General features: G+C 44.6%; 1 protein-coding gene across 3 annotated transcripts in view; it reads right to left on the bottom strand.

Annotated features, from left to right (window-relative positions):
• Positions 1-9,578: 9,578 nt before the first annotated feature.
• The window catches only part of GLT8D1 (glycosyltransferase 8 domain containing 1), a 112,613-nt gene continuing 109,122 nt past the window's right edge, over positions 9,579-13,069 (bottom strand). For all 3 annotated transcript variants that reach the window (XM_069643167.1, XM_069643169.1, XM_069643168.1), the window contains exon 10: positions 9,579-12,368. In XM_069643167.1, coding sequence (XP_069499268.1) covers positions 12,178-12,368 — 191 coding nt within the window. In that variant the 3' untranslated portion in view covers positions 9,579-12,177. The remainder of the gene's footprint in view (positions 12,369-13,069) is intronic.

Raw genomic sequence — 13,069 nt, 5'->3', positions numbered from 1 at the left:
CAACTCTCCCTCTATTGACTTCAATGGAATGCCAGCATATGTGTTTATGACATGATATCCTAGCACATTTTGGGGTGCATGAGGTCTTTATCATGACTCACCTGCTCAACTCACATGTTGTGGGGACACTGGTTAGTCCCTATGGCTACCAGTGTGGGGAAGAGTTTTTCTCCAATTAACTTGTATTTTTAGTTTGTAACACAATACACTTTCAGTGGAGCATTCACGGGGATACTGTGCCCCTTTTTCTTTTTGTCTAGCAACATTTTTGTAACCTTTTCCATGTGTTAGCGTCATGCCTTACCTTACTGCTGAGAGATGTTTGTACGTGTGAGCGTCACTCCCCCAGGCCAGCCACCACAACCATAGGATTTGACAACAAGTTCTTGGTCCTGTGGGAGAAACCAGAAGGTGTCTGTTAGGGAGAATTCTCATCTATGGCTAATTTCCCTCACCTAGTGAGTCCCCCAGCAGCTTTTCTGGACTTCTGGAGTTTATTTTTTTCCACTTGGTAAGAGAGAGCTTTTTCCCCCCACTCTTACCTGTGTTTTGCTATGTGTTTCTATCTGTTTTGGTGATTGTGGACTCTGAAGTACACCACTTCAGTAGCCCCCTTCTTTTTGTGTGTCACACAGCACCTTCAGTGCCGTGGCACAGGGTTGTCTTTGAGACTTCCCTCAACTCCATTTCTGAGGCGATTACCGTCCCTCGGAAAAGGGTAAAATTAGCAGTAACTTTACTTAGTCAATCTACCACAGATACAGTACACCCCATCTTCCATGGAGTACTGGAAAGGTTTAATTTGTATCCCTTTTTATCTGTACCTTCTAGAGCATTGTTTAGCTCTAACATTTAGACTTGGCTGGTGGCAGTGCTAGCTACCCTAACTTTTCTACCGCGATTATATTACATAAACGTGGTACTGTTCTTGGCTATTATATTAGCCTCAAACATAAACCCGTTTGACCAAATCGTCTTTCTTTTGGCTCCGGTTGGGTTTATTCGCCATTTCTTTTTGTTAAAGTCCTTCTTGTGTTTTACTTTGCGCGGCAAACTAGGTTCACCTTCTTTGTTCACCGTCTTTTGGCGGGCTTCTGCTCAGAAGCTCTCCTCAAGGCGCCTGGGTGTCTAGGTGGGCTGAATGTGAGGGAGGGGTGTAGTCACCTCCTGCACAGGGTATCCTAGGAAACCCAAGTCGCACTCTATCATGATTGGCCAGGGTAGTTGTCCGGGCCGGACAACCGCCCTGCTGGGTGATTGACAGCCAGGCTGTGTGAATGGGGTTTTTTCGCATAAAAGGCAGGTCTCTTGAGTCGCCACTGGAACTACAAGGAACTGAAGAGAAGCAGAGAGAACGGCGGCTGCTGCAACTACCCTGTCCCTGTGAAGCCCTGCTGCAGTCCTGAGCTATCTTCCCTTCAACGACTCAGAGAAGATCCAGTCCGGAGTCTTCTTCCCTTGAGCTTGGTGGGGATAACCAGCTCATCTTCTACAGCCAGAGGATCCTCTTCCTTGGTCGAAATCGCTGCACGCTGCTGTAGTGGTCCGGATAGCCACCTGAAGAGCCTTTCCTGTTTAAGGAGCGCACCTTTTACTCCTTGTCGCTGCTGCCGGCTTCATCCCTGTGTGGTGCAGACCCCCTTCATACGTCCTCCTTCACAACGAAGCTCCAGGAATCGTGGGTCTGCGGGAAACCAATAGGAACAACTGCCAGGGCACCAGCTGCACCATTGGAACAAGGTACTGTGTTCTACTTGAGGAAACTGGGTGAATCCCTTTTTCTTCATTTCCAAGGCTTGCCCTGGTCTTCCCTCCTTCATATAACTTTTGCTTCCGAACATTGACAATATCGAAGTACTTTTGGCTACGTTGAATCATGAACTGTCTGACAGTGTGAACTTCGGCAACAGGCCCCGGTGTCTTTCGATCCTGGCTCCGGTCCTTTGACTTTTGAACTCCTGTCTCCGAGTGTTTCTCGATTCTGTCTGCCTAACCAAAATATTGCCTGTGATTTTTGCCTCCAACTCCCTCTGGGTATCTCAGGTGCTAAGTGTGTTTTTGCCCCGGTAGCATGTCATGTCACGGATACGCGTTTATTTAGTAGACCGAACTGTCAAAAAGTGATTGCAATTGTGTTCGCGGTAACGGTTCATTCAAACACAGGGTACATACCTTGAGACTCACTGTACAAAGTGAATTGGTTAGTTGTAGTATATTTAACGTGTGGTTTTTATTGAAGTTTAATAGAAGTGTTGTGTTTATAACAAATGGCTTAAAAATAAATGTATTTATATTTTTCTACCTGAAACCTTGAGTCAGTGTTTGCTTGAGTCACAGTAATTGTGGTCCCTTTGTGTAATCTCTGCTACTTCTCATATACTCTTGAGATAAGCCTGGCTACTCCGCCACTGCTACCACTCTGACATAGTAGTACAGGCTTGTACCAAAGGTAAAACTTGTATTGCCACATGTGGTCTTAATTGTGTGTAGTGGTCCCTAAGGGCACAGCACAGGATTCTGCTCAACAGTGTCTCACCCGCTAGTCTGTCATCCAGGTGGCCAGGACACAGCCATTGCTTTTGGATCCAGTTCCTGTGGGTGGACCACTGCGGGAGGATCACCTAGATGAGGGGTCTCCGGGGAGTGGGACACTGGACAGTGGGATACAACAAAGCTGTTCAGTAAAGTCAGCACAGCTGGCGAGTCGGGAAGACTGATAGCAGACCGGTCTGTGTTAGAACCAAGGTTGCAAGCAGCAACATTGTATGAAGAAATCTGAAAAGAACAGAGTGTGAGGCTTATGTGATGAGCGACGCAAATATAATTGAATACCCAAGGAGTGACTGAACTTTTGAAACCAAGATAGATACCATATACAGAGTGGTCCGGGACCACGTGGGTGCTCATTCGAAGGTCTCTGTTAGGTATCCAACTGAGAGTGTAAAACTTTGAAATCGAAGTGGTCCTGAAACGGGTCAGTGTACATTCAAAAGTCTTCGATACCTAATACGAACTGTAATTGGTCTGAGCCCGGCTGAGGGAGACTAATTGTGTAAAAGAGATCTGAGCCCGGCTGAGGGGGATCCGGGGTGAACCGGGAGTCACCCGAGAAAAGAAATTCTGTAAGCATTGGAGAAGAGGATCTGAGCTTGGAAGAGGGGATCCAAACTAAAGATTGTGATAATATAAACAGGATCTGAGGGATTCAGGGTGAAGAGTGACTCCCCTGACTTGATGATTTGTAAAGGAACTTTTCGTGTGATTTGGTACATCAGGCCCTCTGAATCAAGAGACTTTGTAACTCAAGAGACTTGGGCACAGAAGGTCCTGATGTTGGTAATGGTACTGTGTGCTCATGGCAAAGAAACGCGAGTGTGCGCCATGCTTGAGTGAACCGCCTTGTCCGTTGCTGAAAGTGTGGGTAAGGGAGGCAACAGCTGGAACATCCTGACTTATCATTTTGTGAACACTTTTTCTTTTTGATGAACATTACCCCACACTGTTTGTATTTAGGGGTAAGGATTGGCAATAGTTTTTTTTTTTTTTTAGTATAGGCCCTTTTATTTTGACAAGACACCACTAGGACTGCCTTATTATTTGATGGTCGTAGCTTGCTGGCATTTTTATATTTAGGTGTTCATAGGCGTTTATCACCCCCTTGGTAAAGTTCGATAAACACCCTTGAACTATGGTCACCTGTGTCTGCCTTACTTTGATACCATGCCTTCCTTACACCTTCGGGGGGTGGGTGGCGGGGGACGAAGGACGAAGGCCCAGGAGACAGTAAAACAAAACCTGCAACAGGGGGAAGAAAAGCCTGCGTGTTGGTCCGTAGACAGCAGAGTTGAGAGTTTCTTAATCGATGGAATTCTGGAAAACTCTGCGAAGAGATGGAGGGAACAGTAGTAGCTGGGCTGAGGCAATGCAATGGGAAAAAGGTGAGGGAGGAGACCAGGAAGGAAGGTAAGAATAGACAGTGCAGAGTATGGACTGAAGTAGATCAAGAGCGAGGGGAAGCCAGGAGTGAAGTATGGCGGTAAGGTAAGAAAATAACAGCGTTGTGGCTAACAACGTTCGTGACTCGCTGACTTACCTTGTTCTCTGTATTATATGAAGGGTCTTCCGATCACGCCGGTGCTCTGCGGCTTCCTGAATGACAACACGGCCGTACAGCTGTGGGGGTCGAGATGTCTTTTGGAGGCCATCTTGCCATAACAACCAAGACATGGGCTTGCAGTGGTGATTTCTGACAATACGTGCACAGGACTAGCTGTTGACCGTGAACCGTGCTTTACATTTCTTTCCAAGTACAATACTGTGCACCATCTTTTTAGCACGATAATGCAATTTTTAGTGCTTTATTATTAGGGTAATTATTGAGCTCAGACCTAGCTTCCGGAAGAATACAAAGCACTTTACTATCATAGGGGGAAGAACACAGTGAGGGAGTGCAATTGACAGCAAGTGATCTACAAGCAACAGGGGGAGGATATGGTAAGAAGCAGATCAGAGCATCTTGGGTAGGGTTTGGAGTGGAGGCTGCATGAAGTTATATACTTAAAATGGTTGCTCTGTGTCATTCAAGCCATGTCTTTTGCTCCATCTGCCTGCCCTCCGAGGCCACAGGTCCACCTAGAAGGCAATACACTTTTGCAGGTTGCAGCCTTGGATTGCTAGTCTTGTGTGATTGAAACTGGGGTTGGGACTATCTGGCCCCAAATCCACATTCCACCTAAGGGAGGCCTATTGGTGGGCAGATATCAAGGAGCTGGCTGTCTATTATTGGATTATTGGACAGCCACTAACTTTTTGAATATTGCAGATACCTCCCTGCTTGGTGGGCTGGGGCAGCCCCTAGTCCAGATTTTGGATACAATGGGAGATCTGGAGCCATTCTGGAAGTCGCCCACTTGAACCACAAATTCAAGGAAAGAAGATACTGCAGAGAAGTGAGGAAGCTGAGGGAATGAGCATTGTGTTAAGGCAGCCACCGGGGACCCTCTACACCTTGAACAACCTGCACCCGTGCCTTTCTCTCCTAGACTGGTGGGAATAACCAGTCTCATGTCCTGCATGGCTATACTGCCATCAGCGGACTTCAGAAGTGTCCCTGGAGCATCCTGGGGGAAGACCATCCTTTGAAGGAACATCATGGCTGCACCATCTACCGCCTCACCTAGAAGCCGGCTACTTAGCTGATCCTGGACTTGTAGCCCAGGTACCTTGTTGCATGCAGTGGCTTCTATTATGACATTCTTCTCTGTAACCTGTGTTTCACTTCTGCAAAGACCTGTGCCTCCCTGACTGGGCTTACTTTACCAACTCACTACCCCTGCAGTATCCTACGCCGCGGCAGTGGTCATCTTCCAAGGTCGACGTGTCCAGTCTAGCTGGTGAACCTCTGGAACCGCACCTGCTTTGGTGGATCGGAGCAGCAACTAGCCAGACCCAAACCTGTGCCATTGATTTATTTACTCTGAACCTGTGACCCTGGACCACATGCAACCAAACCAAAATTGTGAGTGGTTGGCCTTAGTGATTCCTACTTACCTGGGCATGGTAGTTCTATGAATGAGCGTTCAGGGGCCAAGTGTACCTACCACCATTCGTGTCCCCCAAGTTCCATAGGGATTCAATGGGCGTATAGCCCAATTCCTGGCCCTACCTTTACCTGACTGTTGACATTGGAGTCCTGGGCTGGGAATTCATTCCTAGGGTTCCCTCAGTGCGCAGGAATTAGGAGTTACACTTCCTAGTGTATTGCTTTGCATTATTGTTTACAACTATGTAATTATACAATGTTGTGTATTCCCTCTCCTAGGCAATCGATCTTGTAGGAAATTAGCCACTTCTGTCATTGCTTCTGTTGGAGGTGGTCTAAGGGGTCTGACAGGCGGACTTTCTCTGTCTCCGTCTCCCACCCTACAAAATCCATTGTCTGCCTCTAATTCAGATGGTAGCCACCCAATCGATCGCCATCACCATGCAACACCAATTCTTTGCTCCCTCCATTTGCTCCCCCATCCTCTTGAGAATCCTTCTGAAGACTCCTCGTATAGGTCATAGATGCTCCTCGGAACTGGTCCAGCTTAGTCATGCATTTTCAATAATACACCCAACACTGGCCCCTGTTAAAGTGGCAACATTCTCCCGAGATTCTTGCCCAAGAAAGGAGCAAGCTTCCAGTCCACCTTTGTTCACAATCAAATCCTCTGTCTTTTCACAGCTATCTCACAACCCACCTCTGTCAGTTGGATCCAGCACCAGGAGACCTCCTGGTGAACCTGCGCGCCACAAGTTTCCATAAAATAACATTGTGGAGATCACTTGGTGTTGACAGCAGGGGTGTGTTGGGGTCAATTTTGCTGCAGTTCACTCAGGTGATATCCAGCATGTAGCAAAAAAAAAAGAAATATATTTGAAATTAGTACTTTAGCACTTCCTGTCATGTAATGTTGTTACATGACCATCTGGGAGCCAATCACAATGCATCTAACAGGAAGTCATTTCAGATTCCTGTGTTGCTGCAGGCAGAAGAAAGGAATCGGGAGAGGGGGCTTCAGTCTGTGCTGTATGAGCCTATGGTGATGTCGATGATGAGGTCCCACTTCTGAACAATACATCAGATTATTACAGTATTCTTTGCAGTTTTATAACCCAGTTAGGCATTTCATAATAGTTATATTAATTAATATACAATTTGTTTATGATAGTGTTTTCCCTTGAGGTCAGGCATAACATTGTTTGGGATTTAAAGGACCCATATCCACCAACTCCACTTACAAATTTAAAACACTTGGTGGAATTTTTTCGACTTGTAAACAAGTGCATGAAACCGAAGACACAATCTAATGTGAATCCACTTACTTTGTTGTGAGATATAGGTTTCTCCTTTTGTATAGGAATTGCAGCACCATGTGGCCGATTCTAACAGCCCCTATAATACAGAAAGGTAACAAATTGTAGAAGCCCCAAGGAATTGTGGTGTGCTCTGTTTAACCCAAAGATTGGTGGATTGAAGCGCCAGCACAGAAGACGAAATAGTAAACAGTATGGGTCAGAAATGTATTTGAAGTCTTTCCATGTATGACTAGAAGAGTGATTCAGTTTTGACACATTTCACATGAAGAAACAGTAATGTACAAGGAAATAGAACAGAATCGACACTCCTATCCATCTGGAATGACCTGAAGACAAACGCTGACTCCAACACAACCGCTGCACCGATTCTACTTAACCTCCCCGCAGCATTCGACACAGTAAGCCAGGACACCCTCTTCAAGAGATTAGAAGAAATAGGTATAACAGACTTAGCAGTACTCTGGATAAAATCATTCCTAGCAAACAGAACAGAGACTATCTGGATAAAGCCCTTCAATTCAGCTCCACGGGTGAACGACTGCGGAGTACCACAAGGATCCTTACTATCACCACTGTACTTCAAATTCCACCAGACTCCGCTAATCAAGATCTTCAAAAAATACAATCTTATATGCTACAACTACGCAGACGACACTCAAATCATCTACAAAATCAAAGATGCACAAGAAGAAAACACAACTCTAGGAGAATGTCTCAAATAAATCTACGACTGGATGAACGCCAACAACCTAAAAATCAACTCAGTAAAGACAGAAATCATGATTATATCCAAAAACGAAGAGACCAACACCTACGTACCGGGGCCAATAGAATTGGGAACTGTGCTCACACCATCAAACGTAGTCAGAAATCTTGGAGTCCTAATGGACAACGCACTATCATTAGAACCACAAGTAAATGCAATAGTTAAGAACTGCTTCTTCCTCCTTCACTCAACAAAAATAATCCTACCATTTCAGTCCTACATCCACAAAACACTGACAATCGCTGCCCTCACCATGTCAAGAATCTACTACGCTAACAGCCTCTACCTCGGAATACCTGCTGAAGAAACTGCAATGCATCAAAAAATGCAGCAGCCAGATTTCTCCTCAAACTATCTAGAAGAAACCACATCATACCAGCGCTAAAAATGCTACACTGGCTTCCAATTAAACAACGTATCACATTCAAAACAATGTGGATAACACACAGAACAATTAGCGGCCAGGCAGCAGAATTCCTACAAAAGAAAATAACCATCTACAAAAAGACGAGAATCCTTAGATCAAGCAATGAAATCCGCCTGAACCAAAACCATACACAAGGAAAAACTTGGGGGCTCCTCTTTCTCCCACCTGGAGGCAAAAACCTGGAACAACCTCCCGAAAGAAATAAGAAACACAAAAGACCACCTAAAGTTCAGAAAAACTGCTCAAAACCTGGCTCTTCAAGACCTCGCAACCAGACTGAGACAACTGAAACAATTAAACCAAAAATGCAAAGGCAAATTAACAACAAACCCATGACAGGACAGATAACACTGAGAAACAACAGAGAAGGGGACCACCCGCAAGAACTAAAGAGACAATGCAAGGCTGAACCGACCACAAGCAACAATCAGGACCGAACAATACCTAACAAGGCTGACGCAGACAGGCACAACAACCTAACCCACTACCCAGCACCAACCCCCCCGCCAGACATGACAACACAAGCTCATGTGTAAATCGCCAACCCAAGGCAACTTTGCATCCACACTATTCAACTCTTACCTCACGCTTACAAGATAGCCATCTTCAAAACCAACTTCACCATATAAGCAAACCCGCTAGCCAAAACGAGACTAATACTGCTACACTAAGAAACCTGCACCTAAGCTAGTAAGTAGAAGATGGAATCCACTAGACTTACACACACGAAACCTAGGCAGAACTTCTGGAGATGGACTTGCATCTCACACGACTAACCCGACACACAACCAAAATCAACTGAGACATAGGTATAGTGACTGCCTTGCGTCAAATCTGGACATGGTGGTGACGACTAAACAGTGTTGCACCCAGTTAGAGCCATGGGAATGGGCATAGGTCACAACTGGATAGATCCATGGGGTCCAGTTTGCATCAGGCACAGACTGTGATGGGAGGGCTGGCCTGAGTAACAACAAAGGTAGAATTGTAGAGACTGACTAGCGCGACATATGGACAGAGGTGAAGGACAGCCTTGTGCCATGCCGAAACAAGATCACTGTAAGGAAGACATTTATCTAAACCTTGAAAGACCCACAAAATGAAGGTGCATCTTTTCAGACAACAATGCTAATAATCAACCTTACTAAAACCTCACCCCTCTGCATACACATCTCAAACTAACTAAACACAACCATACCTCTAAAACCACAGTAAACTGCACGCACTTTACTACACTGCAACATAAACAAACGACACATAGCCTCACACGACGGATACCACACCAAAAAGCTCAGCGAACGGTGTTAACCCAACTGAGCTGCCAACAGCACATCACTGCTCCCTTTGCTCTTTCTCCAAACTTTGTCCTACTAATGTAACCCCAAACAACCCCCTTTTTTCAGATCCGCCAGAGCACCAGGGGACCACTCCGGTGGCGATAGTGCACGGTATAAATATTCTTTAACATTAACATCCTGGAGCAGGTCATAACAAATTCGGCACAATGAAACAGGACGTCAATCCTTTGAGTTACAGCAAACATTATTTTAATGGTAAGACAATAACATGTTGCTTTACATTTTTGCTGCTCTAGTTAAGAATTCAAAATCATTTATGCTTGTAATTAACTGTTGTCTTGTAAGACCTGGCTAGTGGTTGAAAAGTACATTTGCATGATCATCCTTTAATAGCAACATTTTATATCAGAGTGATTGAATTGGAATGTTTTTTCTTTTAGATTTCATAACCTATGTGCCATTTGGTGAAGTTTGCCATTACAGTACTATTCATTTTCAAGTTTGGCTATTGTACCGTTCCAGCATTTCACAATTCTTTTGAACTAATATGGCATGTCCTGCTTGTAGCGTTGTGTAATGCAATAACTATTACTTCAATACAGTCTAAACATGAAGTCAAAATTAATGAAATAAAAAGAAGAAACACTTTGCCTGTTAGAATTGTGTATTATACACCATCTCGGTGCTCAGTCATTTGGATCACGCTATGTGGTGGATTCAGGTTACAGGCACTTTGTGGGATGTGGAAAAGTACACTCCTATCTCTGTGGCATACCCAGAAATTGATGGCAATATGTCAAGACAAAAAAAGTAGTCTCTGTAGACTACCTGCACAGAGAAATGAAAAGGTTACGCCAAGTTTTATTTGCCTGAACACCTAGGGTGCAGGTTAGGAAAAATTACTCAAACCATTGTATTATAATCAGTCAACTGTTCAGGAGAGAGGCGTTAACAGTTATTGAAAGGAGAGTCAAATATAATGCAGGTTACTCATTAGTAAACAAAAAAAACATATCTAGCATTAAGGTTGGTTGAGCTAAATGTAGTGTTTTACATGGAATGTACAAGTTTCATTTTTACAGTGGTTGTATCTTTTAGTCCAAGAGACACATTGTTAATATTTTCTATGTCTATTTGTAATACGTACATTTTTTTGTATTTGCTTTTAAATTCTAAAAATGAAACAGTGAAAACGAGTTTGGATCAGGGAGAGCAGATTAGATAAGGGGATTGGAGAAACAAACAGTGTAAGAGAACTTGTATACCTTTTAAAGATTCAAAAGGTCATACCTTTAGAAAATACACAATGACAGGCACATCATCGCAGAATAGCAGCTACGAAGATCAGGCAGCAAGGAGATCACACACCACAATTACAAGTTTCAGAGATTGGGCTTCATCGGGGCAAATGTGAAAAGAAATGTTTTTGAAAGAATTAGCAAAAGAAACCCTAGCATGCGCACTAGAAGATTGTCATGATGTGTAACATTTGTCGAGTAAAGTTCACTCTACAGGTAACAGTTTTTTTTAATATTAGAGCCCAACCCTCAGAGTTTGACCAAGGGGTTGTCAGAGCCCTAGCCCAACAAATAATTACTTATATAAAATGTGTGTGCCTTTCCCTTGGCATGTATACGAAGTAAAAAGGTTGGGGAGCACATGTGTGATCTCAAAGGAGAATGTCCTCAACTACCTTTGGCCCAATAACGAGCATCACAACCATCTCCATGCGGCTAACAGTCATGGACCAATACCAGAATATTCGGAGCGACAAAACGATTCTGAAAAAGGGGAGATAAACATTCTTTATACTGAAAAGAAATCACATGTTCCCCCCTTTTTCTACAAAAAAAGAAACATTGTCTACGTGTGAGACAAAATGTCTCATTATAAAACTATGACCGGTGGAGTGGTAGACGTAAAAAAATTGTAAATATTTTGCAAAAACACTGACACTGATATTTCTTTTTCAGAGTTAATGGATAGTCCCTTTTCTATAAGTAACTTGAAGCAAAAGTCAAAATGTCACAGAGGATGAAGACTAATAAAAAAAAAACACTCAAATAAACGGTGTAAGAAAACACCCAACATCCAGCCTTCCAGATGGGCTTTGTTTATAGTTCCGTCGTCAGATGCAATGTTCAAATGTTCCTCTGTTGGAGGACGGCACAGAGAATTCAGAGAAGACTGAGCTACAGCCTAAAGCTCCAGGCCACCAGTTGCGATAACACCCATGCGACTGCATAGGATATGCACAAGCACCATCTGATGCACCTATGCCACCAGTTGCAATAGCACAAGTCTCACCATTGCGATCACTCAACACCATCTGCTACAGCATAGTAGTCAGACTCAAGGTAGTCATCACTCCCCTTAATGCAATTAATAACAAATAGCAGTTCCTCACACTTGCACCATCAGAGACACTGGTCTATATCAAGGCACAACGCAACCGTCGGACACATTGGCACCAATCGCTTTGTGCCATCAAAACCAATCACACTGATTTCATCAGTGAGACTGACATCGCCAAGGCACACAACCCCCCTACTCACAACAGGGAGCCATACTGCATAACACACAAACCAATGGTCATTTCCTCCATCATTGCCAGTAGATCATGTTTCCAGACCCATCAGCTGATGCCTGCCAGGTAGTATGCGGAAAGGAACTACAAACATGGAAAGAATTTGGGGGCAAGGGGGTTTGACTACTATGCAAACACAGCAGGCAGTGGACATCATCTTGCATTCCTGAGAAAGTACAGAACCCAATTCCTTAACAGGACAGTCTTTCAATTGCAGATGGGAAGGTGTGAGGTTGCTTCACATAACTTCTTCCTTCTCGGAGTGCTTTCTCACTAAAGAGAATTTTCCAGAAGGGTCTGGGATGTACCACTTCTCCCAGACGTCAGAGTATGAAGCTGTCCGCCCCCAGGGTTTGAAATGGCCATTCCAGTGCAACAGCTTGGCAGCTTTCACAAACTGCGGCGAATAGCGTTTCCCGGTACTCGATCCTGGTGAGGAGAGGTAGACAACAACACACACACATTAGAGTAACCCAACATCTGCAGACCAGCCATACATGGCAGAACAACATCCTATGAACTGAAGGAGCAAGAATAAATGAACCAGTTGCTTAAATGCATATAAATCTGAGCCACAGTGGCAAAAGCAAACCAAAGAGACTGCCTAGTATTGGGTATGAGAAGGACATTGCCAGCCGTTAGAACGTACTCACACTCACAGACGCCCCAAAGGCCCACAGACCTATTTATTTATTTGGTATTATAATGCGCCTATACAGCAAAAGGTGTTTCAAGGCACAACAAGGCAAAAGAAGGGGTGAGAGGGGGGGACAGGGATGAAGAAAAAACAAAAAAACTGTCATACTAGTGCTTGTGTCATTGGGATTGTGCAAGTGCAGGGATATGGAAGGGGGCAAAGTGCTGGTCAGGGCGTAATGGCCCATGGGTTATGCGAGTGCTAAGGGGAGGCCAGGTGGCCAAGTGCCAGTGGAATGCAGAGAGTGTAGGGGAAGGAAGGTCTATGTGCTAAGTGCGAGAGACGGGCTGGAAGGGCTCAAAGGCAGAAGACCAAGTCAGGCTAGTACAGGGGGAGGGAGCCCGGAAGGGCTCCAGCTGGGACGTATTTGAGGAAAGTGAGTTGGATGCAGCAGGGTCCCAGGCCCCAGAAAGACTTGTGGATGATGCAGAGT

This window comes from Ambystoma mexicanum, chromosome 2p (assembly GCF_040938575.1).
Source record: "Ambystoma mexicanum isolate Mex_15411 chromosome 2p, UKY_AmexF1_1, whole genome shotgun sequence".
NCBI classification, from domain to species: Eukaryota; Metazoa; Chordata; class Amphibia; order Caudata; family Ambystomatidae; genus Ambystoma; species Ambystoma mexicanum.
This window is presented reverse-complemented; position numbering and strand designations above follow the sequence as displayed.